Source organism: Canis aureus, chromosome 17 (genome assembly GCF_053574225.1).
Source record: "Canis aureus isolate CA01 chromosome 17, VMU_Caureus_v.1.0, whole genome shotgun sequence".
Lineage (NCBI taxonomy): Eukaryota > Metazoa > Chordata > Mammalia > Carnivora > Canidae > Canis > Canis aureus.
Window position 1 is genome coordinate 53,509,220 of NC_135627.1, and position 27,293 is coordinate 53,536,512.

At 37.3% G+C, this 27,293-nt stretch overlaps 1 protein-coding gene across 10 annotated transcripts in view; it reads right to left on the minus strand.

Moving 5' to 3' along the window:
- Window positions 1-201: 201 nt before the first annotated feature.
- EPSTI1 (epithelial stromal interaction 1) overlaps window positions 202-27,293 on the minus strand; it is a 94,853-nt gene continuing 67,761 nt past the window's right edge. For 9 of the 10 annotated variants that reach the window (XM_077855548.1, XM_077855543.1, XM_077855544.1 and 6 more), the window contains 3 exons: window positions 13,169-13,242; window positions 7,415-7,514; window positions 202-742 (listed from right to left, as the gene is read on the minus strand). In XM_077855548.1, coding sequence (XP_077711674.1) covers window positions 734-742; window positions 7,415-7,514; window positions 13,169-13,242 — 183 coding nt within the window. In that variant the 3' untranslated portion in view covers window positions 202-733. The remainder of the gene's footprint in view (window positions 743-7,414; window positions 7,515-13,168; window positions 13,243-27,293) is intronic. The other variant, XR_013355930.1, reaches the window with a different exon arrangement.

Genomic DNA, 27,293 nt, shown 5'->3' on the forward strand with positions numbered 1-27,293 from the left:
ACAATGGCCTTTCAGGGAATTAACTGCCTGCTCTGAAAAACCAGAGGCATAGTACTAGTAAGTAAATCAATATCAAAGGCAGATCCAATAGTGATTGCATTCCTACATTTGATGTATATGGACTATAAAGAAGAAAATAAAATTGAGACCCATCAAAAGAGAAAAACTCAAGAGCTTTTCATTAAAAATAAAAACAAAGCATTTATATAGAAGTATTTCAAAATTTATTTGTAAATGTATTTAAAAGAGTATAAAAGATTTATCATTTTCTTTTGCCCAAGTTTGTACCCCGGATTACATAGAGCTTAAAATCTAAAAAATGCCAAAGCTTCCCCAAACCTGATCTGAAAATTACATAAGAATTAGCTGCTTAAAGAGACAAGCATGTAGCATCCAAAGCTCTTGCAAGCGTGAGACTATCAAATGATTCCCTCCTTTTTCATCATACTAACATTGCTGTAATTATGCTTCCAATAACATGTGAAACCAATGAGGAAAATAGTGTAAAATTCCACTGGTAGTAGAAATTTAATATGAGCTTAGCAAGCAGCTCCTGTGAACACCCATAAATAATGACAGGGAAAAACTGGTCATCCTCAATTGTTCAGCTGAGTAGGTGGGCAATTTGAAGTCAAGGTAAAACAGCAAGGGTAAACAAAGTAGCATTAAGGAAAAGCATCAAGTGAGGTCCTTCAAGGTCAGTTGACAAAGGACAGATGTAAGTAAATATTTCTCACACATCCTGGAAGAAAAAGAAAACAAAAATTAGTATAAGCAGCAAAACAAAATTCAGAGCCTTTGTTAAGTACAAAATGAAGTTCCTTCAAAGAATGCTCTTTACTCTCTTGGGCTTAAATGCCCATTTTTTAATGATTTGTCCCAGTGACACGTTTTGATTTTCAAGACCCATTGCATTGGATTCACAAAATAGTCTCTGTCAACAAAGTAATGGCTTGTTGAGTGACAGCTCATCAGCTGTGTTCTTGGAGATAGGCTAACATGGGTCAGGAATAAGAGTGTTCACAAATACTGTCACCCACCTCCATGGTTACAGCAAGGACAGGACAAACACTGTGAAGCAGAACAATTTAAATGGAAATGTATGGATTAGAATGGACTTGTATTATGCAGCAGAAAGGTGACTTCTAAGGGGTCCCTCGAGGAAGGGAGATAGACCAGAGGGAGATAGACTAAATGAGTCCCCTCCACCCCTCACCCTGTGCAAAGGGTCAAGAAGCCTCCATCAAGCCTCCCAGAATGCTGGGCAATGCTACACTTGGAATTCAGACTATTGCTGTTCTAACATTCTGGGAAATTTAAATCTCAGGTTGCCTCACAGATCATGGCAAATGCACAACCACCCTTGAAGACACCAGATTTAGGGTTCCCACAGCATTTCAAAGGGTCTCACCTACTGGTGTCAGAGAAAAGAGAAATTGAAGTGATTCTTTCAAAGTGTTACCCGAGTTATATCATGAAAAGTAGTAGAGGAGACTAGAAAACCAAAAGTTTTTTTTTTAAGATTTTATTTATTTATTCATGAGAGATACAGAGAGAGAGAGAGAAGCAGAGACACAGGCAGAGGGAGAAGCAGGCTCCAGGCAGGGAGCCTGATGTGGGACTCGATCCCGGGACTCCAGGATCATGCCCTGGGCTGAAGGCAGGCACCACACTGATGAGCCACCCAAGGATCCTCACCAAAAGTTTTTTAATGTAAAAATAATTTTAAATTATCAAAGAATATATAAGTGTATTTATATATTTATACATATTTTTATATATGCATTTATATATTTATATATGTATATACACACAGAGATTAAGGAATATGAGACTAATGTGATTTAAATTTTAAAAGACTGAAAGATAAATATCAATCTAATTTGTCTACCTAAAATACACTTATCAAAGGCCTACTCCTTAAGTGTTTATATGATGTCCCAAGAAATAAGTTTTTCTCTCTTTAGCTTTCATCATTGTTTTGTTGTATTTTCTGTCTTCCTCCTTTTCTTCTTCTTCAGCTTTGTACAGATTCCAGTAGTTCCTCCAAGCCCCATCTGTGAATTCTCCTCGTTCATTCCTAGGGGAGCTCCGGTGTCATTTATCAACTCCCAAATAAATGACACAGCCTAAATATATTATGCATACTAAACTTTTGTCCACTTGTTATTTACAAAACATGTTCAGGATAAAATCTTCATATATGGCTTCTCTTCTTTCTTCTGGATGGTGTCCTTTGATGAACAGATGTTTCATTTTAATGTATATTTATTGTTTCTTTTTGGTTTATACTTTGGGTCTTACAAAATCCACCCTAGTTCAAGGTTATAAATAGTCTATTTTCTTCTAAAATTTGAAAAGTCCTCTTTTCTACTTACAAGCCTTAATCCACCTCCTGTTGAATGGTTATGATTTCATGCAGGTACTCAGCTGTCCCAATAGCATTTGTTGAAGAGGACACTTTCCTCCAATGATGTGCTTTGCCTTCTGTCATATGTCAGAATTCCAGAAATGGTTGGCTGGGTCTGCCTATGCCTATTCCAGACTGTATTAAATGTTCAAGTCCCCACACTTACTTCTTTATTTTTAGTAGTGAATTGGTTATTCCCGGTTCTTTGCTTTGATTAGAATTTAATTAAATCTATAGATTATGACAGGTCATTCCGATCCTTATCCATTAACAAAGTATAACTTCATACATTTATTCCTTAAGGTATTTCTTTAAAAATTGAGGGGGATCCCTGGGTGGCTCAGCGGTTTAGCACCTGCTTTCGGCCCAGGGCATGATCCTGGAGTTCCAGGATCGAGTCCTGCATCAGGGTCCCTGCATGGAGCCTGCTTCTCCCTCTGCCTGTGTTTCTGCCTCTGTCTCTCTCTCTCTCTCTCTCTCTCTCTCTGCGTCTCTCATGAATAAATAAATAAAATCTTTTTAAAAATGTATATATTTTTTAAAGGTTGCATTGCCTTCTTGGTTTTATCTTTTTATTAATTTTCTGTTTATTTGCAATGTATAGACATGACGTTTTTATATATTGATCCCATATCTACCAACATTGTCCTCTTACTTATTCTAATAACATAAAATCAATTCTTTTGGATTTTTCTGAGTAGATAATTGTATCATCTGTGATTTATAAATGTTTCTTTTCCTTTCAACCCTTGCATATGACTTAAAAGAAAAGCTTTTGATGTATTTCTATTACAGATTTTTTGCTCCCTTTATTAGCTAAAGAAATGTCCTTTCCATTTCTCCTTTCTGAGCAGCTTTTACCACAAATGAGTATTGAAATTTATCAAATGTTTTCTCTGTATCTACTGAGATGATCATATGGTGTTTCTCCTATAATTTATGAGGTAAATCATCTCAGTTTGCTTTGTTTTGTTTACTCATTTGTGATAAATCAAGCTCGCATCAGGGATAAATCCAATTTGATAAGGATATATTATGCTTTTTAAAGAAATTCATTATTGAATCTGTCAAAATTTTGTGATTTTTTGAATCTGTTTATGAGTGAGCCTATATACATATTTCTTCGTATAGTCTTTGTGTGAACTTGATTCAAGTTATATTCACTTGCTTAATCCTTTGGGAGAATATCTTCTTTTTTCATTTATCTGGAAAAATTTCTAGACATTTAGAATTATCTGGGTTTTTTTTTTTAATATTTAGTAGAGCTTTTCTGCAATATATCTCAGCCTGGTTTATTTTTTTTTTCTGGTTTATATTTTAAGAAAAGACAGTGACAAATTAGATAGCGTTTGTATCATTTTGAATTCCCACCAACGATGTGTGAACAGCCCTCCCCACAGCCTTGCCAACAGAGCATATTGCCAATCTTTTGTTCTTTTGCCAAAATAATAGATGGGAAATGGTATTTTGATTTAGTTCTTAATTTGTGTACCTTTTATTGTGATGAATTCATTGAGTGTTTTAATTCCAAAGATTATGTTTCTTTATTCCTTGAAGTTCTATTTTGTTCTTTTTCAAATCTTCTTGGTCGTCTTTGTCTCTTGTTTTTGCTCATTGTTTAAAATCCAATATTTATTCCATCAAATGTCTTATATATAGCTATTTTAAATTCAGTATATCAAATCATTTGGTTCTAAATCTTTGTTGTTTCACCAACGCTCAATCACAGCCACCTGTTTCCTTGTGCTTGTGCTAAGTTCCAATCACTGTCTTATGTTTGGGGTATATCAGTGAACAAAACAATCAAGGGCCCTAACTGATGCAACATGGAACATACATTACCACAGGAAGAGGCTAAGAGTAAACAGTAAATAATAGATAAAAGCAAATAATGTTAGAAAGGTATGTTAGAAGTTGCAGAGTGCCATAGGAAAAAGAAGTAGAGCCCAGAAAAATGATGACTAGACCCCAGGGATGAAGGCACAAATAGCAGCATTAAATATGGCAAAGGAAACTTCACTGAGGTGAATCCAAGAAAATGCTTAGAGAATAAACCATATAGAGATGAGTATAGATGGAGCAGCTGGGCAAGGGCTATAAGGTTAAAGTAGTCAGTTCTTTAAGTTTTCAAAAAGCAGCAAGAAAGCTAGTGTGGCTGGGAGGAATAAAGAAGAAGGGCAGTGCTGGGAGAGCTCCAGAAGGATAAAGTGGGCTCTAGGTCAGGAAACACATGGTAGGCTATTGTACAGATTTCGGCTTTTAATCCATGTGATTTAGAGAGTGATGGGGGCCACTAGAAGATTTTAAGCAGGGAGGTTACAGGATCTGGCTTCTGAGTCAAAGCGATCACTCTCATATTGAGAATAGGTTGTAGGTGGTTAAGTGTAGAAGCAAGGAAACCATCTAGGAGACTATTTCAAGAATCTAGACGAGCACTAATAGAAGTTGGAAGCAGGATAATAGTGGTGGAGGTAGTGAGACGATGCTGCTTTGTACCTATTTGGAGAAGTCAAGAAGATTTGCTGACGGATCAAATGTGAGGATGTGAGATGGGTTATATCAATATATAAAAGGAAAAAGCACAGATGGAGTACTCCAGGTAGAAGGTATCCAAGGTTAACTTTTAGACATGGTAAGGTTGAAATGTCCATTAGACATGCAAGTAGAGATACTGGGTGGATAAATGGATATGCAAGTCTGGAGTCAAAGAAGAGGTCAAGGCTGGAATTAGAAATGTGGGCGTTTTAAGCATATAAGTGGTATCTAAGTTCATGAGAATGAATGAGGCCACCAAGGTGTTAAATGAACATAAAGTTCAGGAGGTGATCCTACGTGGATCTCTGAGGTGCTCCAATGTGGAGAAGACAGCAAGATGCAGGGGATTCAAAAGGAGAATGAAAAGGAGTAACCACTGAGATTGATGGAAACCCAGGAGAGTATAATGCCCCAAAGCCAAGTAAACAGTTTCAGAGAGGAGGGAGTGAATCACTGTGACAAGTGATACTTTTGATAGGTCAAAAAATGAAGACTGAAAATAACCACTGGACTATGTAATATGGACATTATTGTTAGTGACCGTGACAAGCGCATTATGGTTAGACTGCTAAAGTCTAAATCAGGATTTAAATGAGCCTATGAGAAGCAGAAGAAAGAAATTACAGACAGCTAAAGGACAGATATCTCTTGAAGTTTTGCTTGAAAGGGGAACAGAGAAACAGGACAATAGCAAGAGGAAGAGGAATATCAATACAATTTATATTTTTACCATATGCTGATGGGAATTTTCTAGCTCAGATGAATATTTGACGGTTCAGGAGAGAGGGGAGTAGGGTTAGAACAAAGTCTGCAAAGACTTTGTTAGGACAAAGAGGTAAAGATGTCTGAAGGGAGGTGCAGGTGGGGGCCTGAGGAAGCTCTCACCCTTCTGTCACTGCTTCTTTCAGTAAGGGAAGAGCTGATAATCACTCTGGACTTGGACAAGACTATCCTACTAAGGAAACTTTAATATCCCTCACTCATATCATGGGAAAATGATGTTCCTTTCTTTTTATCCATGAAGAATCTAAGCAGAGATTTACAGCCCATTTCCATAAGGCCTATACATCTCACTTCCCTAAGACCTACCAATAGTCAGTGGTGAACCAGATTTCCAAATCCTCATTCCCTTAACAGCAGTCCATGTGATGTTCACTTACTCTCTCCCACATCTTCCCCTCAATCCCAGATAATTTTCTAAGTACTTTCTAACTTTCAAGAGTTGGTAAGTAGAGGAGAAAATGTGCAGAGTTTCCAAGTCCTGTCCAAAATCCAAGTTTCAATCATGTCTCACAACTTATAAATTCCATGAACTTGAGTAATGTCTTCAAGTAACAATGCCCCATTTTCCACATGACTCCAAAACACATATTCTTATGAATAAGTCAGTAATTTGTAAAATGTAACTCATGATGCAAAGATACTGTGTTTTGATTCTTTTCTCTCTCTTCCATGTTGTCCCTATTCTGAATGTATTCTGAATGCCATAGTGATACACATGAGTATATATCATGGATACACATCCAGTATGATTCCTTGCAAATTTGCCTACATTAATTATATATATACATATTTTTGTGAAATCTATTCAATTTTTAACTGCTAAATCCCTTTCAAGAAAACATGCTTAAGACTTCCAACAGATTGTCTTCTCAAAAATTATCTTTTGTCCATCAGGTATTTATTAAAGGGTGATCTCTAGAATTTCCAGCAAGCACTTGGTTGTTTTGTTGTATTTTACCAGTTTAAAGATTTCTATCTGCTCCATTTTTTAGTAGGTACGTAGGCACTTGGGCTTCAATTAGATTATAAAACCCACTATAGTTAGTTTTGATTCTATACACATTGCAAAACCTGCAATCATATACATTCCAAAGATTCAGTGCTGGTTCAAAGATATATTGTGCACGCAAAACACATTAAGCACATATTATAACACAAGTTGCAAGATTTTCTTCACAGAAATCCATAAGGACATTTCATTTCCAAAAAGGGCCTTTTGCTGTAGGGTTTTCTAAAAATCATTTTGTAGTGAAAAATTAAATACCGGTTTCTTTGATGTGCTAGTTTCACTGAAAGAATATATTGCTAGAGAATGCTTACTATTTTTATAACCATATTACACTTAAAATCTTCTTGAAAAAAAATTTCATTTGTTTTTGTTGTAGGTCTGGGCAAGGGGTGATAAAAAAAAAAATCTTTATAGCCCAGGCAATCACACTGAGAACAAAGGGCAGGTGTCATTTTTTATTGTGATTGGCCAGCACCGAAACCAGGACTTTCTCCCTCTCTCTAGAAGCTATTGTGGAATTTACAGTAATCACCCTGGCTGACCGCCCATCACACAGCTGAACAGCACACCAAAAAAATAATACCCTGGGAGAAGGCCACAGCATATTTTTTAAATTCTCATTGTTTTTACTCTTCAACTTTGAAAGATTTTTTTTCAAGAAAAAAGAAAAAACTCACCCAGCTGTTACCACTATTCATATTCCAGTGGCCTCCAAAGTGCTCCAAACCACCTGGTTGACTTTTGCCTTGGAGCCGGTCCAGAAAAACATTATTTACCCTTTAAACAATGAAAAATGTGTATAAGTGGAAAGCTTGCTACAGGGCTGAGAGATTTTTTGAGAACCTAACATGCTGCATGAACCAGCTCTGGGGATTGCTTTCCCCCTCAGCTTAGAAGTAATCTATAGAAACTTCTTTTCACATTAACCATATGACATGCTGTTCACAGCCTTTGCTGGAACTGGTGCCAGTTGTGACTCCTACCAAAGGGGGCACAATTCTGAACTTCAGAGCTTCATTCCTTCATCTTCTACCTAGTTTGGCAATAGCCTTGTTCCCCAGCAACCACACCCCCCACCCCAAGCCTTGCCATGTGTGAACTCCAGAGGCTGAGGAGAGGGAAGCTTCAGCAAGACCTAAAACATGAAGAGGAACCCAAAATAGCTCTGTGGCAAGTCATTACGATGGAGATGTCCCTCCCATGTGCCCTGTCCCCCACTGCCAGTCTTGCTAAAATCCCATAAGTGAAAAGTAGAGGGAAATGGGAAGAGAGTATAAGAAATGGGAAACATCCAAAGAGGGAAACTCAAACTTTCAAAAGGAAGAATAATAAATAGATCTTTCCCTGATGTTTGGTCATACCTGCAGCAACCAATTTCAGAAATTAAGGTTAACACGTGTAAGGTAAAACCTTAAGGAGAGGCAAGAAAATGATTATAGTAAAGGTCAGAATAAGAGTTAACTGTAGGGTAGTGGTTATATTCTATTTCTGGAGCTGGCTACTTGGGTGTTCACTCTGTAATTAATCATTCTAAATATCTGTTTCGTGGACATTCCTGTGGGTTATATACTATAGCTTTTAAATTTTAAAAAGTAAATTAAAGGCAACACCATGCCCCAAGTTGCCTATGTGTGGTTAAGTGGAGTCAGGGACGTAGAAGCTGGAGACTCAGCACTGTGATCTGTATCCTATGATGTCAACGGATTACTGAGGAACAGTGTCATTAAGACCATAAGCTTCTTGGCAGAAACACAGTGCCTCGTGCAGAACAACAGCTCAGTATATGTTTATGGAAGGAAGGGGAGGTAGGACCCAGTCCCAGCCTCCTTTTCGATCATGAAGATTGGCAGAAAGTGGCCACGGTGGGTGGCTATAAGTCAGTGACTGGGAGATTTGGGAACTTTGAAGAAAAGGACTGCTGGGTGGCAAAGTCAGAGGCTGGGTTTGTTTTGTGCCTGTCTGTGCTTGTTCAGTGCCAGCTAAAATGCCAAGTGCATGTTGACCCAGATTGATCTCTGGCTTATTGTTTTCTCAATAACTTCTAGTCCCATAGACAGTAGTCACATCTGAGTGATTAGAAAGTTTCTTTCTCCCTTCATCATAAAATATACCTGAGTGCCATATTCTAGTCAGCCAGGTTTGCTGCAGAGTGTGATGTTTATGTCATCTTTTCTAGACCTCTCAGCATGCAGATAGAACAGTTTCTTACTCAGCCAGAGGCCTGGATATTAAGAAAAAAGCTGACCCTTAAAAACACAGCTACCCTACGATCCAGTAACTGCCCTCCGGGGTATTTACCCAAAGAATACAAAAAATGCTAATTCAAACATGCACCTCTATGTTTTTTTATAGCATTTTTACAATAGTCAAACTATGGAAGCAGCCCAAGTATCCATCAATAGATAAATGGATAAATAAAAGGTGGAATGTGTGTGTGTGTGTGTGTGCATGGAGTATCACCCAGCCATAAAAAAGAATGAATCTTGCCATTTGCAGCAACGTGGATGGAGCCAAAGAGTAGAACACTAAGCGAAACAAGTCAGTCAGAGAAAGACAAATACCAGATGATTTCACTCATATGTAGAATTTAAGAAACAAAACAAATGAGCGGGGGCAGGGGGGAGAGAGGTAAACTGAGAAACACAGTCTTACCTATAAAGAACAAACTGATGGTTACCAGTGGGGAGGTAAGTGGAGGGATGGATGAAATAGGTGACGGGGATTAAAGACTACACTTATCATGAGGAAAAAGAGAGAAAGCTGACCCTGATTCTCCTTAACCACACAACCAATGGTATTCTGGATTGCCCATAAACCTGGGAGTGTTTTCATCTAGTCTTTTTGTCATTTAGCAGAGATGGGCTTTCCTTCAACAGTGCTCATCCACCCCACATCCAAACCACTAGAAGTCTAGAGTTGACTCTATCCACTAAGCACATCCTAAATTCTTTCCCCAGTTCTTTTCATGGCCACCATTCTAGTCCAAATCACTATCTTCTCTCATCTTATTTTTACTTCCACATTAATATATAATTATAAAAGGGATCATGCCTTGCTTCTACTTAAAACCCTATGATTTCCCATTAGTCTTTTAAATGTTTTATTTAAATTCAATTTAATTAACATATAATGTATTATGAATTTCAAAGGTAGAGTTCAGCCATTCATTAGTTGCATATAACACCAAGTGCTCATGACATCACATGTTCTCCTTAATGTCCATCACCCAGTTACCCCATCTCCCCCACTCCCCTCTAGCAACCCTCAGTTTTTTCCTAGAGTTAAGAGTCTCTTATGATTTCCCATTAGTCTTAGAATAAAATCACTGGCTTACAAAATCTTGTTATTTTCTGGCTCCCACTAACCTCATTTCATCTTACTCTCTTCCTTACCATCTATAATCCAATCACTTGAGACTCAAAAAATCCAACTCATTTCCACTTTAGGACCTTTGCATTTTTTTCCTATACCTTAATAATAAGGGATATCTAAGTTTATGTTTTGAACCTCAGTCTCTATGTGACTGTCTCTTGTCCTTTGATGTTACCTCTTCATGGAGAAACTATCACCTCCAATCTCTCCCCTCACAATACATATCATTGTCTGAAATACTCTTGTTGTTGACTTGTTGACTTTTGTTTCTTTTTTCCAAATTGAAATTTCCATGGAGTCAGGGATATTCTCTGCCATTTTATGCCTATTCCCAGTGCCTAGAACAAAACCTTTATGGAGTGTGTCCTGATAGGTAAAAAGTGAATAAATGATTCATCCAGGTGCATGGTCCCCACATCTGCCTGCTTCTGTGACTGCAGCTACATCATGAAACCACCAATGGTGGTGAGTATAGGCTGGAAAACAGCCCAATGTCCACTGCTGTCAGTTTGTTCCCACGCTGTGAAGACAGATGGGCTTGTCATGTACGCAGGTGGTATTATTCACTTTTGAGCATCAGTTACTAAGAGGACAGCAGAGTGGGTTCAACCAGAGATCGTAGGTAGTAAAGAGTTTGAATTTTCAATAGGAATTGAGAAAAACAAAGAAAAGAAAAAGCGCCAGTTCATGCTTTTGTTTACTAGTGTTAGAAAGTACATATATTTTATTACTGTCAAACCACTGTTCTGGATTTTCTTATAAGGGTTAATATGGATAAAAACTATTATTTAAGAATAGGTCAAGTTTCTGTAAATCAACTCCGTCAACTCCAGGTTTCAGCTCATAGCCCAGAGCTTTTCAAACCCTTGACCTACATGCTTTGTCTTTTCTCTCTGAGGTTTCAACTTTCTTCTCTTACTCAGAAAGTTACCATGGGTCAGGTTCAGGTGCAGACAGGCTCAATCAGTACAGGATGCATTGAAAAGCTTGTGAGGAATTCCACAAGCTTTTATTATAAAAGTCAGAGTTGATTTTTCTGCTATGTCAACTTTTAAATAGTAGAAAGCATGCTGTCTTTTTAATTCTAATAAAATTATGTCCCTGGTGATAATCTAATTTATGGCCCCTACACACACACACACACACACACACACACACACACACACAACTAGTGTTGCTGCCCTCAGCAGGAATGGTCACAGCTATTTTATTCATTAAAAGACTACTGAATATTTTCATATAAAATGCAAAAACTCACTGTAAACGCTGAAGAACAATACACTCTCCTCAAAAACTGAGAACATAAAATGTGTTTAAAAACTTGATCAGGGGATCCCTGGGTGGCGCAGTGGTTTGGCGCCTGCCTTTGGCCCAGGGCGTGATCCTGGAGACCCGGGATCGAATCCCCACGTCGGGCTCCCGGTGCATGGAGCCTGCTTCTCCCTCTGCCTGTGTCTCTGCCTCTCTCTCTCTCTCTCTCTCTCTCTCTCTCTGATGACTATCATGAATAAATTAAAAAAAGAAAAAAAAAAAAAAAAAAAAAAAAAACTTGATCAGTTGTCTCAAAACTGGTTACTCAGGTTATTACCCAGAGAGATTTCCTCTTAGAATAAATTTGCATCTAAATTTAACTAGAGTCAATCAAAAGAAAAAATAAGGTGTAGAAAATAAATAGCCCCACCAATATTTAGGTATCCAAAATTATGGAAATAAACTTAAATAATGAGGCTCAAGTTTCCTACAACAAGAAATTAATCCTTTCCACCTCTAATCAAATAATTTGCATTTTCATTGCATGCCCATTGAAGATGAATTTCTTAGCAATAGGGCCTATTAATGTAACATACCGCACTATCTTTAAGATGCTTAAAGTTTTATAATCTAATCAATCCTCAGAAATCCAGAGAAATAACTGGCTACTACTAACAACCAATGTTAAAGAAATGCATGATCAGGTTTTTTAGCAGGAAGAATTTTTAAAAGAAAATGAGAAAAATCAGTAAAAGAATAAACTATTTTATAACCTACTTTATTTTTTAAAAATAGGGAGCAGTAACTGTTATCCTTCCCCCCCCCCAAAAAAAAATAGCCTAACTAGTGTATCAGAGTTTTGGTGTTTTCTTTTAATTGGAGCAAACCACATAAATTCACACTTGATATTTTAAAACTATTTTGGCTGGACTATGGAAGCAGAATAATCCGATCGAAAAAACATGAGTACCTATCTATAGTTCACAGCTCCAGCAGAATTTGGAGCTTCTTAGCACTCTGTAAAGTCTCAATTGCAAAATGAAATCACCACAACTAAAAAATACACATTAGCAACAGTAGGAAGGTTAAATGTATAAGCGAAGCCACTCAATTTCAAAAGAATTTGCTCTTTTAGATCATGAAAGCCTTTACATTAAATTCTTCTCCTGAGATCCTCACGATCACTGCAATAAACTCAGATAACCCTAGTGCCCCCAGGAAAATTCTGGAATAATAATACATATGGCAGGTTATTTGCACTGGCCCAACATCAATATATTTTATCAGGTACTCTTAATGTCTGCTATTTGGAATAAGAGAGTACCTATAATGTTAAAATTTGCTTAATGGTTCTATTTTAAGATATTTTTCCTAATATATTAATCAATATAAAATAGTTCTTGTCTGACCTTCCGTATTCAAGTATGAGTATCTCACCATCTATATGATTTCAATTATTCTAAAGTTGTCTACAAATAGTAAAAGATCATCTCAAAGTATTAAGATACTTTGTCCCATGGGAGGCAAATTAAGTATAACCTAAATAAACAAATAGTTTGACAGCAAGATTACATTTTCTAGTGTGAATTTATGCCACCTATCCAGAAAAACTGGATATCGTATGTGTATGTATGTAGCAGTTGGCATCCTCCCATCTGTACCATACCCCAATCACATAAAGATTAAAAAGGTAATATATATTCCGAAACCATACTTAATATATGACTATAGTGTTTTCTTAAAACATTGTGAAAACTTTATAGGTAATTGTTTTCATCAAGGATGCTTATTTTATTAGCTATTTATACCTCCTGTGTTCAGCTTGGTGGATTTTGGTTCTTGCTTCCTCCTGTTGCTGTTGGTTAAATTCCAGTAATTCACTCTAAGAACAATAAGAGTTTTAAAATATGGCTTTCAATTAACATGGTTGTATAGAAGATACTCAAATCAATTACATATTTAACCTCAGCTGGTATAATATTTCATTTTTGAAACTTTTACTTAAGTACCATTTCCATGTGAAATTATTGCCTTACATAATTAGGTAGCAAAAATAATCATGCCTTGGCCAAACAATAGCTCTGAGAGTATGAAATTGTAAGATTAAAAAGCCCATGTGCATACTCAAGATATTAGGCTTCATAGGTACAACATACACAGAGACAAATACAATGTGAGTTAAACTCACCTGTGTCTTACAAAGGAAAATCAAGTCAGTTCTTCAAGAAATGTCACATCATACTATTTCCTGGTATTTTCTTTAGCATTTCTTTCCCAACAAATTGATAGCAGCTTACAAATAAATGTTGGACTCGATTCGGCAGTGCAATTCTATTAGTAAAACATCCTCAATCCTGGGGAATAATCGACTTACCTATTATTGACTAGTTACTTCTAATACCAGCAGAACTTTGGACTCCCTAGAGGGGATACTTTGCTTCAGGTAGGAGATCATGTTACTACAGCCAAATCTCTGCTTCTGACATTTTGATTATTTTCCTAGAAGAGGCAACTTCCAAACTTAGTTACTCTGTTTATGGTATTAAGCCAAAGAACTAGGTGCCAGGATTGCTCTAGTATTCAACTGCCTTCCTTGAGGCAGGCTGATTTTTAACCTCTTTTCAAAGACAAAAAAAAAAAAAAAAAAGGCAGAAAGAGGAGAATTATCATGACTGTGTCATAAGTTAGTGCCTGAGTCAGAGGATTTTCTGGTAGGGAAAATATTGAGACATCTTGATAAACACATGTCAACACTATAACTTTTTAAGCACAAAATGTCCTTGATGAAAACTATAAAATAAATTCAAAATTCAGATTGACTTTTCTTAAGTTTTTTTTTTAAAGATTTTTTAAATTTATTTATGAGAGACACAGAGAGAGAGAGGCAGAGACACAGGCAGAAGGAGAAGCAGGCCATGCAGGGAGCCTGATACAGGACTGGATCCCAGGACCCCGGGATCATGAACTGAGCCAAAGGCAGACGCTCAACCACTGACCCACCCACATGCCCTAGATGGACTTTTTTTTTTTAACTACAAGGGCCTTCCAACATTGCATAACCCCCATAACAAAGAGACTGGTTTCATAAACTGTGACATTCAAAATATATTACTCATCAGTCCCTAAAGCACATTATTTAATTCCAATTGCTATCTGGTACCACCACTAAGGGAAGAAGTCAGAGTGTTTTCTAAATAATTGAATAATATTCACTCAACCATTCTACAGGTATTTATGCACTAGATGCCAAGCCTTATGCTAGAGGTTGACTTTCCTACAATGGCATAAAGTCATTTATTTCATTTTAGTCACTATAATATTACGAACATAGTTTTAAACGTCTAGCAAGTAATAGAGCTACTTATTAGTACTACCAAGGCCTATACTAAAAGGAAAGAGCTCCTGTCCTCCCCATCGACCCTAGAATCACTTTCAATTCCTCTGTGTGGTTTCATTTGTCAATTACCTCCTTAAGAGTATGCATATCCTGCTATTTCTTAACTTTGAAAAAACATATTATCTTTTGCCTTCCTACCATGGAAGATTTAGGTCTCTATTACTATCCCCATCCCAATCCGAACCTCCCCTCTCACCATCCTTAGCCCTCATCCTTACAATGCTTTCCAAAGTTTAGTGTGGCAGGGGAGGGACTCTGGGTGTCCTACTCTCTTTAGACTTCCAAGCCATCCTCATCTTTCCAACGTCAGCCCTGGAGGTACCAGGTGCCTCCAGTTCCTGAACTGCATCAGCACTACTTCAACTTGCACCTTACTAGTTCTTGCAAATGAGTTCTAGCTTTTTCCACTCTACATTTCAGCTTCCAAAATTCTGCTGATTCCTTTTCTTTACTGCAGTCTCCAATCTATTCTTTTGCTCTTACTGGCTTATGGCTTTATTTTTATTTTTATTTTTTGGATATTTCCCTTTTTTTTTTTTTTTTATGATAGTCACACAGAGAAAGAGAGAGAGGCAGAGACACAGGCAGAGGGAGAAGCAGGCTCCATGCAGGGAGCCCGACGTGGGACTCGATCCCGGGTCTCCAGGATCGCACCCTGGGCCAAAGGCAGGCGCCAAACCACTGCGCCACCCAGGGATCCCTGGCTTATGGCTTTAAATAAAAAATTTCTGTGGGGGACACCTGGGTGGTGCCATCTGCTAACTGTCCAACTCTTGATTTCAGCTCAGGTCATGATCTCAAGGTCATGAGATGGAGCCCCATGTGGGGCTCCACGCTCAGTATAGAGTCTACTTGAGATTCTTTCTCCCTCTCCTGCTCGTGCTCCCTCTCTCCCTAAAATAAATAAATCTTTAAAAAAAAAATTTCCGGGATCCCTGGGTGGCTCAGCGGTTTAGTGCCTGCCTTCAGCCCAGGGCCTGATCCTGGAGACCCGGGATCGTGTCCCACGTCGGGCTCCCAGAATGCAGCCTGCTTCTCCCTCTGCCTGTGTCTCTGCCTCTCTCTCCTTCTGTGTCTCTCATGAATAAGTAAATAAAATCTTTAAAAAATAAAAAATTAAATAAATAAATAAATAAATAAATAAATGAATTTTTCCTTCAATAGAGGGGAAGGGAGAAGAAATGGGTAGGAAATATCAGAAAGGGAGACAGAACATGGAAGATTCCTAACTCTGGGAAATGAACTAGGGTTGGTGGAAGGGGAGGAGGGCGGAGGGTGGGGGTGACTGGGTGGCGGGCACTGAGGGGTGCACTTGACGGGATGAGCACTGGGTGTTATTCTGTATGTTGGCAAATTGAACACCAATAAAAAATAAATTTATTATTAAAAAAAATTTTCCTTCATCATCTTTTTGATGGACTTTAAGAAGAGAGGGACTGGAGATAAGTAAATGAAATATTTTGAAGGTACAATGTTTAACCAGAACTTAACATTTTCCAACAAAAATTTTGCCAGAATTCTGTTATTTGACCGTACAATAATTCCTAAAGATGGGCAGGTAAATAAAGTATTATTTGATGAGTGAATGAATAAGTAGAGATTATGCTTATTTTATAGATGAGGGAACAAGATCAGAAACTCAGTTTAGATAACTTATCAAGAGCTAAATGGCTCATTATTAGCAAAATAAAGACTAAAGCTTAGACTTTGTATCTAATCTCCTTTAAGATGTATCCAAAATAGGCAGTTAAGATTAAGGATAACTTGTCAGTAGTTCATCATACTCAAGTATAAATGCCAGAAATATAGCACCCATTTACACTCAAAAGTTCTAGCAGAACATATCTAGCCAAAATTAAACTCTTTTCTCAAAGGATGCTAATTCTTCTCACATGCATTAACCTACTTCTCCAAGGAGTAACTTATGATATTCAGTCTATCCTAAGCTTAATAACATGAACTCTGAACAAATTAAGTTCTCAGGAGACAAAGATAAAAACTATAAAAGGCATATATTCTGGGTATATATGACTATTATTACATATTTCTTTAAAATATTTTTTTCAGTCTTGGCAAAAAGGATCCCGTAATTCATCTGGAAAAAATTAATATGCAATCATAGCCATGAAAAAAAAGAGAAGAAATGAGGGAGAATCAGCTTCTCCAAATATTAAAACCTATCATGAAATTTTAGCAATTGAAACAATTTAATTGCATTCAGAAATCCCTGGAAATGTAGTTTACCTCCAAGTTGTATGCCAAATGCATGCAGAAGAGACAATTCAATGAATGAAGAACTAGCTAACTATTGTGAGAAAATTAAAACTGGATATTTTAAACATAAAATTAAATTTTATAGAGGTCTAAGATTTAAGCTTAAAAGATGGAACCATAGGAGTTTTCAAAGGAGGCATGGGTACATTTATTTATAAATACAGAGCAAGGAAGGTTCAGAAATAATAAAGGAAAAGGACTGATAAATTTGGCTGCATAAAAATTCAAAGCTTCCATTGGGAAAAATATCATAAACAAAATTAGAAAACAAACTTAAATTTTTTTATAACACATATAGACTAATCCAATCATTCATTCATTCATTCATTCATTCATTCATTCAGTATCTGAGTGCTTATTATGAGCCAGGCTTGGATCTATGTGACAGGGATACGATAATGAATAAGATAGAGGAGGTCCTTGCTCCTTAAGAATTTCTACTTTCAAAAAAAGGAAACACATAAACAAGCGACACAATCAAATAAAAATCAGAAGAATGAGATAAAAATTTTTCTATCATACTGGAAAAAAGTAGAAAAGATCAACAGAAAATCAAGTGCAGTCAAGCACTTTGGTGGCATATCTAAATTAGAGAAAACAGATTCCATTTTTGGAGGATAATTCAGCAGAACCATCAACATGTAAAATGTACACATCCTTTGCAGAACTGTTTACTTTTCTTAAAGATTTTATTTATTTATTCATGAGAGACACAGAGAAAGAGGCAGAGAGAGAAGCAGGCTCCTTGTAGGGAGCCTGCTGCAGGACTCAATATTGCCCAGGACTTTGGGATCGACATGAGCCGAAGGCAGACGCTCAACCACTGAGCCACCCCAGCGTCCTTGCCAAACTGTTTAAAGATATACATATAAGGGATGGTCACAGTTGTATTACTGAAAAGTAAAAGTTCCAGAGAAAGTCTTAGTGCCCATTAATAAGGACCTGGATGAAGAAGTTAAAGCATTTATACAATGGAATACTATGCAGGAGAAACAAAGAATAAGGTAGATGAGAGAGAAGGGGAGGCACCTATAGAGGGATCTGTAAGATACATTAAGTAATAAAAGATAGGTTCAGAGAACAAACTGATGGCTTCCAGAGGGGAGAGAGGTGAGGGCTTGGGCAAAATGAGTGAAAGCTTCCAGTAATGGAACGAACAGGTCACAGGACTAGAAGACACAGCATAGGGAATATAATCAATGATGTTGTGATAGTGAGTGATGTATTGGGACAGATGGTAGCCACGCTTGTGGTGAACCTAGCATAGGTATAAACTTGGTAATTCCCTAAGTTGTACACCTTAATGTAACATCGTGTGCCAAATACTCAAAAAAAAAAAAAATTCCCATGAGACAAATAAATTATATAGAGGGAAAAAATAAAGGTAGGTCCAAAGCAGTTTTCTTGGGACTATCCCATGTGAAAAGATGGATGCACATCCATTTCAACTTTTATGTACGGATGTGTATCATACTTAAAATAATTTTCTAAAAAAAACATACAACAAAATGTTGACTATAATTACCACTGGGGAGAGAAGAAGCATGGAGGGAGAATAGGCAGGGGAAGAGGCACATCATACATGGTTTTTGCTTTCTAACTTTTGACCCAGGTGCTTGCTTCCCATCCTCATGCCATCAGCTGAGGTTTACCTGCGTGGGAGACCACTTCTGGTGTTTTATATTCCCCTCTATTTGCACATCCTAATGAATACATGGTTTTGAATACGTAAAGATGTTAAAAAGCAGAATGCTACATTATGAGGCCAAGAACCACAGGGAGGAAGAGAAGAGGATGGGAAGAGAGGACCACGCATCATCCTATGACAGAGCAAGGACAGGGAGAGGAGGAAACACAGAGCAGGAGGGAAGAACCCGGGGCAGCGCTGATGAGGCATCGCCATGCAAGGACATCACTCCAGATGGCAGAGGGGAGGCCCTGGCATCGCTGCGCTCAGGATGATTATTCTATATCTAGCAAAGCGTATTTACGAGGGAGAGGCTGGTTTTCCTTTGGTACCATGAAGGATAATTTCAACTAATTAATTTGTTCTGCTGAATTGACAGCCTTTGCAGATGCGCCCGCATGCCTTATGAGCACATCCTTGCTTCATTTACTGGTTTCTCATACAGAAGTGCAATATCCAGTTGGACAGATATGAGAAAGTTGTTCTTGTCCCAAGGACTGAGATTTGGACGTTAAGGAGATCAAAACACTTTAAGTGGGAGGAATAAGACCCACAGCACCTGAGAAACTATCAAGCCCGTCCCACTCAGCATGCATTTGGTAAGCACTGACTGTTTCCCGGACAGCTGGATGCATGCTGCAGGGACCGATGCAAATAGATACAGCTCCACCCTGAAGGAAACCGCAGTGTAACAAGGGGAACTGCAAGACAAAGCACAAAGAAATAGACTGCTGAACAATTCAAGCAACAGGACACGGGCATACAAAGGAAGGGGTGCAGGGAAACAAGGAGCAAGTTTTGCTGGGTGTTGTTCAACAATATACGTAGGCCAGGAAGTCTCCCAGAGGAAAGAGAGCCCGTCTTTTCACTGCTTTCCATGTCTCCCTACATTCAGACAAAGCTCCACACAAAGAGGGCACTGAATAATAAGATAAATAAAATCTCACCTTGGAGATGCAAAGAGCAGAACCTGCTGTAGACATTGGCCAACATGGGGTACGTAAGTGTGGACAACTCAGCAAGCTGTGCCTCTGCCTTTGCTCACCCCTCCGGGAGGGTCGCTCTTGCCAGGGGACAGGCTGGGGAGCTGCAAGTAGTGCCAGAGATCCATGCTGGGGCCCAAGCTAACAGTGAGAAGTAGAGGACTCACCATTCCTGCTAGAGGCTGTAGAAGTTGCTTCTGTGCAGTCCAATGGGCCAAAGGGTCAACCACACAGCAGCCAGGTGTGTGCAAGAGCGACACTGGGGAAACCCGCTGTGGCCAGAATGAAAGGGATGCCCCAGAGCAAGGCTGTGTGCAGTAACTGAAGAGTAAAATAGGGTCATTTTGAAGTCATGTCTGAATCCTAGGGAGGCATGTTTCGGACATGGTTCAGCTTGACCACTTTATGTCAACATTAAAGTGCTGTCGCCTGGCCAGGACAAACTTCCCCCAGGAGAGGATGTTGTCTCCACTCAAGGGGAAAAAGACAGTGGAAGCTGGAGAGCTGATGCCACGGATGTTAAAGAATCCCTTCTATTGAATGTTTTTAAATACATGAGAGGAGCTTTATGGGAAGGGGATGGCTGAGAGAAGTCTTGGTTTGGGGGCTCCTCACAGCAACGCCTTTGTCCAGAAGGACAAAGATGGAGAAACGTGGAAACCATGTTAACAAATTAAGAGGAGACAACCAAATCAAATGAACTAAATATTAATGGGTAAAGCAGGGGAGTCAAAAATAGCATTAATCCTGTGTATTCTCCTTGTACTAATTAGTGTTTTAGTTGTACCATTTTAATATAAAGAGAAATGGACGTCCAGCTATAAAAACCATGGAATCACATAGCTCTCTGTCCCCCAGCCCAGAAATATTTCCTAATCAACTTTCTTTTTTTGAAAAAATATTTCTCATAAAACGTACTTATTCATCATGGAAAGAGCAGAAAGTACAGAAACAATAAAGGAAGACACAGGAGTGCCTGGGGTGGCTCAGTCAGTTAAGCATCTGCCTTCCGCTCAGGTCATGATCTCAGGATCAAGCCCCACGTCTTCTCCTTGCTCAGCCCAGAGTCTGCTTCTCCCTCTCCCTCTGCTCCTCCCCCAACTCATGCTCACTCTCTCTCTCCCTCTCTCTCAAATAAATAAATAAAATATTTTCTTAAAAAAATAAAATAAAAATAAAGGGAGGACATAATGATCACCCATAAAATCTCTCTACCCAGGGATAACATGTGCGTATATTTTCCTTCATTTCTTGATTTATGCAAGATTATAATCTCTTATCAACACCTCAGGGCACATTTGTAGGCTTACCACGTGCCAGGCATTAAGATGAACTGTCCACAAGCTTTCTCCCATTTGATCCTAGAAACAGTATCACAAGGTAAACAACTACCATACATAGTAAAGCTTAGAGGGATGAAGTAATCTGCACAAAGTACAATGAGAAGAGGCAGGTTTCAAAACTTGCCTGGAGTCTATTTTACAAAGTGTATTTATTTTTCATTTTTATATAGATGATAGTATCCCCATCTCTTTAAAACACAGTAGCAACTGCTACATGGTATTCCAAACTCCAAACTTCTCAAATCCTCTTTCACTAAACAAGTGTTTTCAAACCTTCCAGTAATATTAAAAAAAAAAAAAAAAAACACAATGCTTAGGTATACACCCTGTGAACATCTCTCTGATCTCTGATGATTTCCACAGAATAAACTTATACTTTTACATCTAATGCTTATACATTTAGGAAATTCTAATTTGAAGTCGTCAAAGAGCCCTTCTGTTCACCTCTTACGAGCAGCAGAACAAGGGAGTTTGAGGTATTTTTTAATAGCTAATTCTGTAGGCTCTCCTTGCCCCAGCAAACACACAAATTATTGTCTATATTTCTGTACAGCTTCTTATTTAATCTTGTGATTATTCTCACGGTTGAAATGTAGAAATAGTTTTTCAAACCACCTCATTCCACTGAAAATTTTATTGGAATTGCACACACCTCACAAATTAATTTGGATAGAACTACAGTCATCACAATATTGAATTTTACCATCTCCACATTAATTCAAACTGACACGGATCATAGGAAAGTTTGGACGTTTTTTGGCTTATTTACTTTTTTTAATTGAGCAATGTCTTTACATAGCTGTTTTTTGATAAGGTCTTTTTATTCCATTATATTTTCTAATTGATGTTTGCTAATATTCGAGAAAGGTGTTGAGATTCCTGCATCTATTTTATAACCAATTCTTTTATTTAATTCCATTTGTTCTAATCTTTTTTCAGTTGATTCTCTTAGGTTGTACAGGCAAATAGCTCCCATCCAAAAATAATAACTTTACTTATTTTCAATAATTATAAAGCCTCCTTTTTTATTTTTGCTTCATCAAGTTGGCTAAAATAATTCCCAAACCTTGTTCCATGCTATATTAATAGTTTTCAATTAAAAAAGAAAGTTTCCCATCAAATAACTTTATGAAGCACTAGGTTAGAATTTCCAGGTCCAAATACTGGTTGGTAGTAGGGGTTGCAGATACCCCGATATTGTTCACTGCTCTAGTATTTCAACTCTGAGTTAGTATTGGTTATTGGTTTGGTAGACTATATGTATGTTAAGACAATATTTTAAATTTCTAGTTCACCTTAGTTGTTGTTATTGTTGCTTTTAAATTAGTAGTAGAGATTACAATTTATCAATCCTTTTTATTGTAGCTAAAGAGGGGGGTCCAGGGGATTTTCTTTCATTACCTATCCTTCTGTAGTGAAAAGATACAAAAAGTTATAATATATATTCAGTTACCTTGCTCTTCCTAGAATAAACCTTACTTTGCCTTGGTAAATTAGTTAAGAGAAAATATACCATTAACTAGAATTTTCTTTCAAAGTTAGCCTCTACAAGTTTCTATGTGTGTGTATTTTCTTTATCAGGCTGTGCCATCATGAGGACTACAGTTCAGTATTAATTCTAAATTACTTTTTCTTTTTCCTTGCTCTGAAACAACTTGTAAAGTTCTTCATAAAGCATAAGAGAAAAAATTTGTTCCTTGAAAATTCCAACGAACTTGCCTGTGAAATTTCCCAAGGTTAGCTTGCTAGGGGAGAATAATTCTTAGAAAACTTTAGAAATCACTTGCATTTTCATTTGTCTTTGTGTGTTTTAACTCTGAATCATTTTAGAGTTTTATATTTCCCTGTAAAATCATTCACTTAATCCACATATCAATTATTAGCATAGCATTATCTATAGTAATATAAGCTTAATCTTTTCCAAATCTATGGTTCTGGCTCCTCATTTCTAATGTTGTGTATTTGCATTTTTACTAATCTCTTCTTGATTAGACTTGCCATAGATTTGTTCATTTTGTTGACCTTATCAAAAAACAAGCTGTTAGATTTTTATAACAGCTGCTTCTTGAAGTTGTTATTAATTTCCATTCTTATCTTAATTACTGCCTTCAGTATCCTTTATTGTTCTTGTTCTAAATTCTTAGACTGGATGCTTAATTCGTTTCTTTTTAGTACTGATTGGATTTAAAAGTTATAATTTTTTTTTCTGAGCACAACATCTCAGAATACAACTTTGCATGCATTCCCCATAAAATGCTATCATAATTTTTTATATATTCTATAATCCTTTTCTCTGTCACCCAATTATTTCAGTATTCTCTCTCTCTCTCTCTCTCTCTCTCTCTCTCTCTTTTTGGCTTGTTTTTACTTTCCACATGACTATAAATCAATAAACATGCAAAATTGGGATCCCTGGGTGGCACAGCGGTTTAGCGCCTGCCTTTGGCCCAGGGCGTGATCCTGGAGACCCGGGATCAAATCCCACATCGGGCTCCCAGTGCATGGAACCTGCTTCTCCCTCTGCTTATGTCTCTGCCTCTCTCTCTCTCTCTCTCTCTCTCTCTGTGTGTGTGTGACTATCATAAATAAATAAAAATTAAAAATAAATAAATAAACATGCAAAATCAATAAGTGCAACTGGCCTGTTGGAAATCTGTTCCCGAGTGGTAGAAAAGAGACTGGATAAGTTACACAAGGAAGCAAATGTACAGGGTAAACTGAGCTGAGTTAGCTGTGCTTCCGAAAGAGCTCCAAAAGGGGATACTGAGGTAGTCATTAAGAGGATGAGTTGAAGGAGTGCACTGAAAGCCCTTTCCCTTCCCAGACTTGACTACATGGCAGACAGCACTGACATGGGCCATTGTGTAGCCAGCGGATAGAAGAGGGGTATCCGGCTCAGAGAAGCAAGACAATGTCCCAGGTACTACTGACTATAGAAGAAAAAGAGGCTACTACTCCCCGAAGACAAGCTCCTAAATACTTCACTTGGCAGCATGCCCAAAGAAACAAAATGTCCAAGATGCCAAAGAATCATACCTTGAGAAAGAAAAGTAGAGATTACAATTTATCAACCCCCCCCCCTTTTTTTTGTAGCTAAAGACATGGTCCAGTGGATTTTCTTTCATGACCTATCCCACTGTAGTGAAAAGACATAAAAAGTTATATAAAAACTTAAATGGAAAGGAAAAAATACACCTAAAATAGTAGACAGAAAGCTTGAATGTCTGCGTTATTCCCATCAACGAAGAGTTCAGAAAGAATATGGCGCTTACACAGCACAATGTTGGCAATCTTGGTAAATAAGTTCAATACGTGTGCCAGATAAGCAGAGTGGAAACTTATGAAATAAATCAGTGAGCAGGAAGATCTAATTAAAGATTTCTCCCAGAATGCAACGAAAAAGGCCAAACAAAAAATATAAGGAAAACAATTAAGAAGTATAAGGAACAGATCTCAGATTCCCAAAATCCATTTGCAACATATCCCAGAAATAAAGAACAAAGACAACATAGGAGGAGAAACATAAAAGAATTAGAAATTCCCCTAAAGTCAAACATATGTTTTGAGATTCAACAGACCAAAGGTCATATAAGATTAAAAACAAAAAAACTGAGGGTATCCCTGGGTGGCTCAGTGGTTTAATGCCTGAGTTTGGCCCAGGGCGTGATCCTGGAGTCCTGGGATCGACTCCCACATCAGGCTTCCTGCGTGGAGCCTGCTTCTCCCTCTGCCTATGTATCTGTGCCTCTCTCTCTCTCTCTCTCTCTCTCATGAATAAATAAATAAAATCTTAAAAAAAAAAAAAAAAAACCTGAAATTTCTGACCACCAGGGAGGGGAGGGGAGAGGGTAAGAGAGGAGAGGAGAGAAAAGAGGAAAGACAAATACATGGAACAGAAAAAATTCAGAAAGTCAAAAAATAGAGAAAATAAGAAAATATAGCTAAAAAAGCAAATCATATAACAAGAAGATGTGCAAATGCACTAGTAATCACAATAAATGAGAATATATTAAATCAAAACTGATCGTGATACTGGGTTAAAGAAAAAACAGCCCCTTTTGTCACTAGAAATATAATTTAAAACCAAATGATACAGTGGGGTTAAAATTAAGTGATGGGGAGAAATTGCCATATAAATTCTAACAAAAAAGCCAAGAGAGAAAATATTAGAATCATACAAAATAAAAAGGCAAAAAAAATCAAGCTGAAAATCATTAAATGAGAAGACTAGTATATTTCATACTGATAAAACTCTGTACTAAAGACAGGGTTCCCTTAAGACTCACTGGTTGGAATGATTTCCATGTCCATAGCTGAACCAACCACAGCTGAGGAGAATGGAACTCCCAAGAGCAGTTAGATCCTTTGGGATCAGATCCCTGGGACTTAGATGTGCCTGCCTTCTCTGAAACATGGGCTATGACAGGGAGAATGTATATCTGAAGAAAAAAATCACGGTTTTATTTGACAGGTAGGCAATGGACAGTATTCAATACACCACCCTGAAATTATCACCACACACAATTTCCTTTCTTTGCAGCATTAATTACTACAAAGTCATTGATCACCATAAATTAAAAATGCAGTGTTTTATTTCTTTGTCTCCTTTTAATTGTCTATCGCCTCCTTAAGAAGCAAACTTTGGGAGGTCAGGGACCTTGTCTATCCCGTTCTTAATTGAAGCTCTAACATCTTGCAAAAGGCTCCAAATATAATAGGAGCTCAATATATGTTTGTCGATAGGATGGATGGATGGATGATGGATGGATGGATGGATACCAAGATAGATTACTTGAAGAGAGATACACCAGGGGAAAAAAAGGGGGCAGGGGGTGGCTAGAAAGGGAAAACTTCGAAGAGATATTACACACTGTTACAGGGAGACAGGGATTGCAAATGACCACTGAATTGAATGGTCAGAAGGAATTTTACCTTTGGAGAGGTTTTGGTACAAGCATTTCTAAATCTAAATCAGAACATAAAGAACAAAGGGCAAAACAGATAATAAAGTTGTGATTACATTATGATTACCTTTGTCTTTCCTCCCCCCTCCTCAATATAAGCAAAAAAGATGGTATCTCTAAGAATAGCAGAATCAAGGAATGGGCTATTTTTTAAAGGCAAGAATGTATTTGTTCATTAAAAAAAATGTAGTCAAATGAGAAGAATATATTGAGCATATAGGAGAAAAAGGGGGATTATAAAGAAATTTCTGTGAGAGGAGGGAACTGAATTAAATGTAAAATATTGAAAGGTTAACATTAAGGAAGAACCTACTATGTCCAGAGACCAGAGTAATGAAAGAATGTGAGACACACAGAGCAAAATAAATGTGCAATCACCTTACCTTAACCTAGATTATCTGCTCATGAATCACTTCATAGTGAATTTTCACTAAATACTTGTTGAATGAATGAAATTAACAAACACATGAATAAATGTGATATTATGTCTGGTTTCCTTTATCTTCTTACCATAAACATGATCCGTATTTTCTTAAGCTAAATCATCAAAGTGATATGGAATGAGAGGCTCTACCAATGCCTTCGTGGACATGTAAACAACAGATTGAACAAAAAAGAAGAGAAATAAAAATAAGGTAAATAACCTTCTCTATTCTACTGTTATTGAAAAACTCTTAATGATGGGATTATGTATATGCCAAAGGTAATCATTTTACTCAAAGCTACAGTAAGTAAAGGGAAATAATTTATGCAAAAGAAAAATATACTCAATCAATAACCAGAAAATATGTATGTATCAATATTTGTCTAACTCTAGAAGAAAAACAAGATTAAGAAATAAAAAGCTTAATTTTCACTGTTTAAAATAACTGCTCAACCCGAAAATTAAATCCCAGATCTGATTTTCTAATCTGTTGAGCATTCTCTTTGTGAAACGTTCTACTTTTAATGGTTTTCACATTCAAATATTCCACCAAACTTTATAAAGTACTATTTAAAATTCACTAGAAGTTATTTTTTACATAAATCACATCTTATGCTGACTTCACAACATTCTCCTCAGTATATAAGCACCTCAGGACTTGATATTAAGTTAAAAGGTCACAGAAACAGACTGACATTTACATGTCAATTGATAGGCATTATGAAAGTACAACATGAGAATATACCAGACCTCACTTCTACATGTTAATTACTACAGAATCTTACTATAATATTAATTATTTCATTGTGAATTTCAATATGAGGCCTTTGTCAAAAGAAAAAGATTTGTTCAATAAAAAAA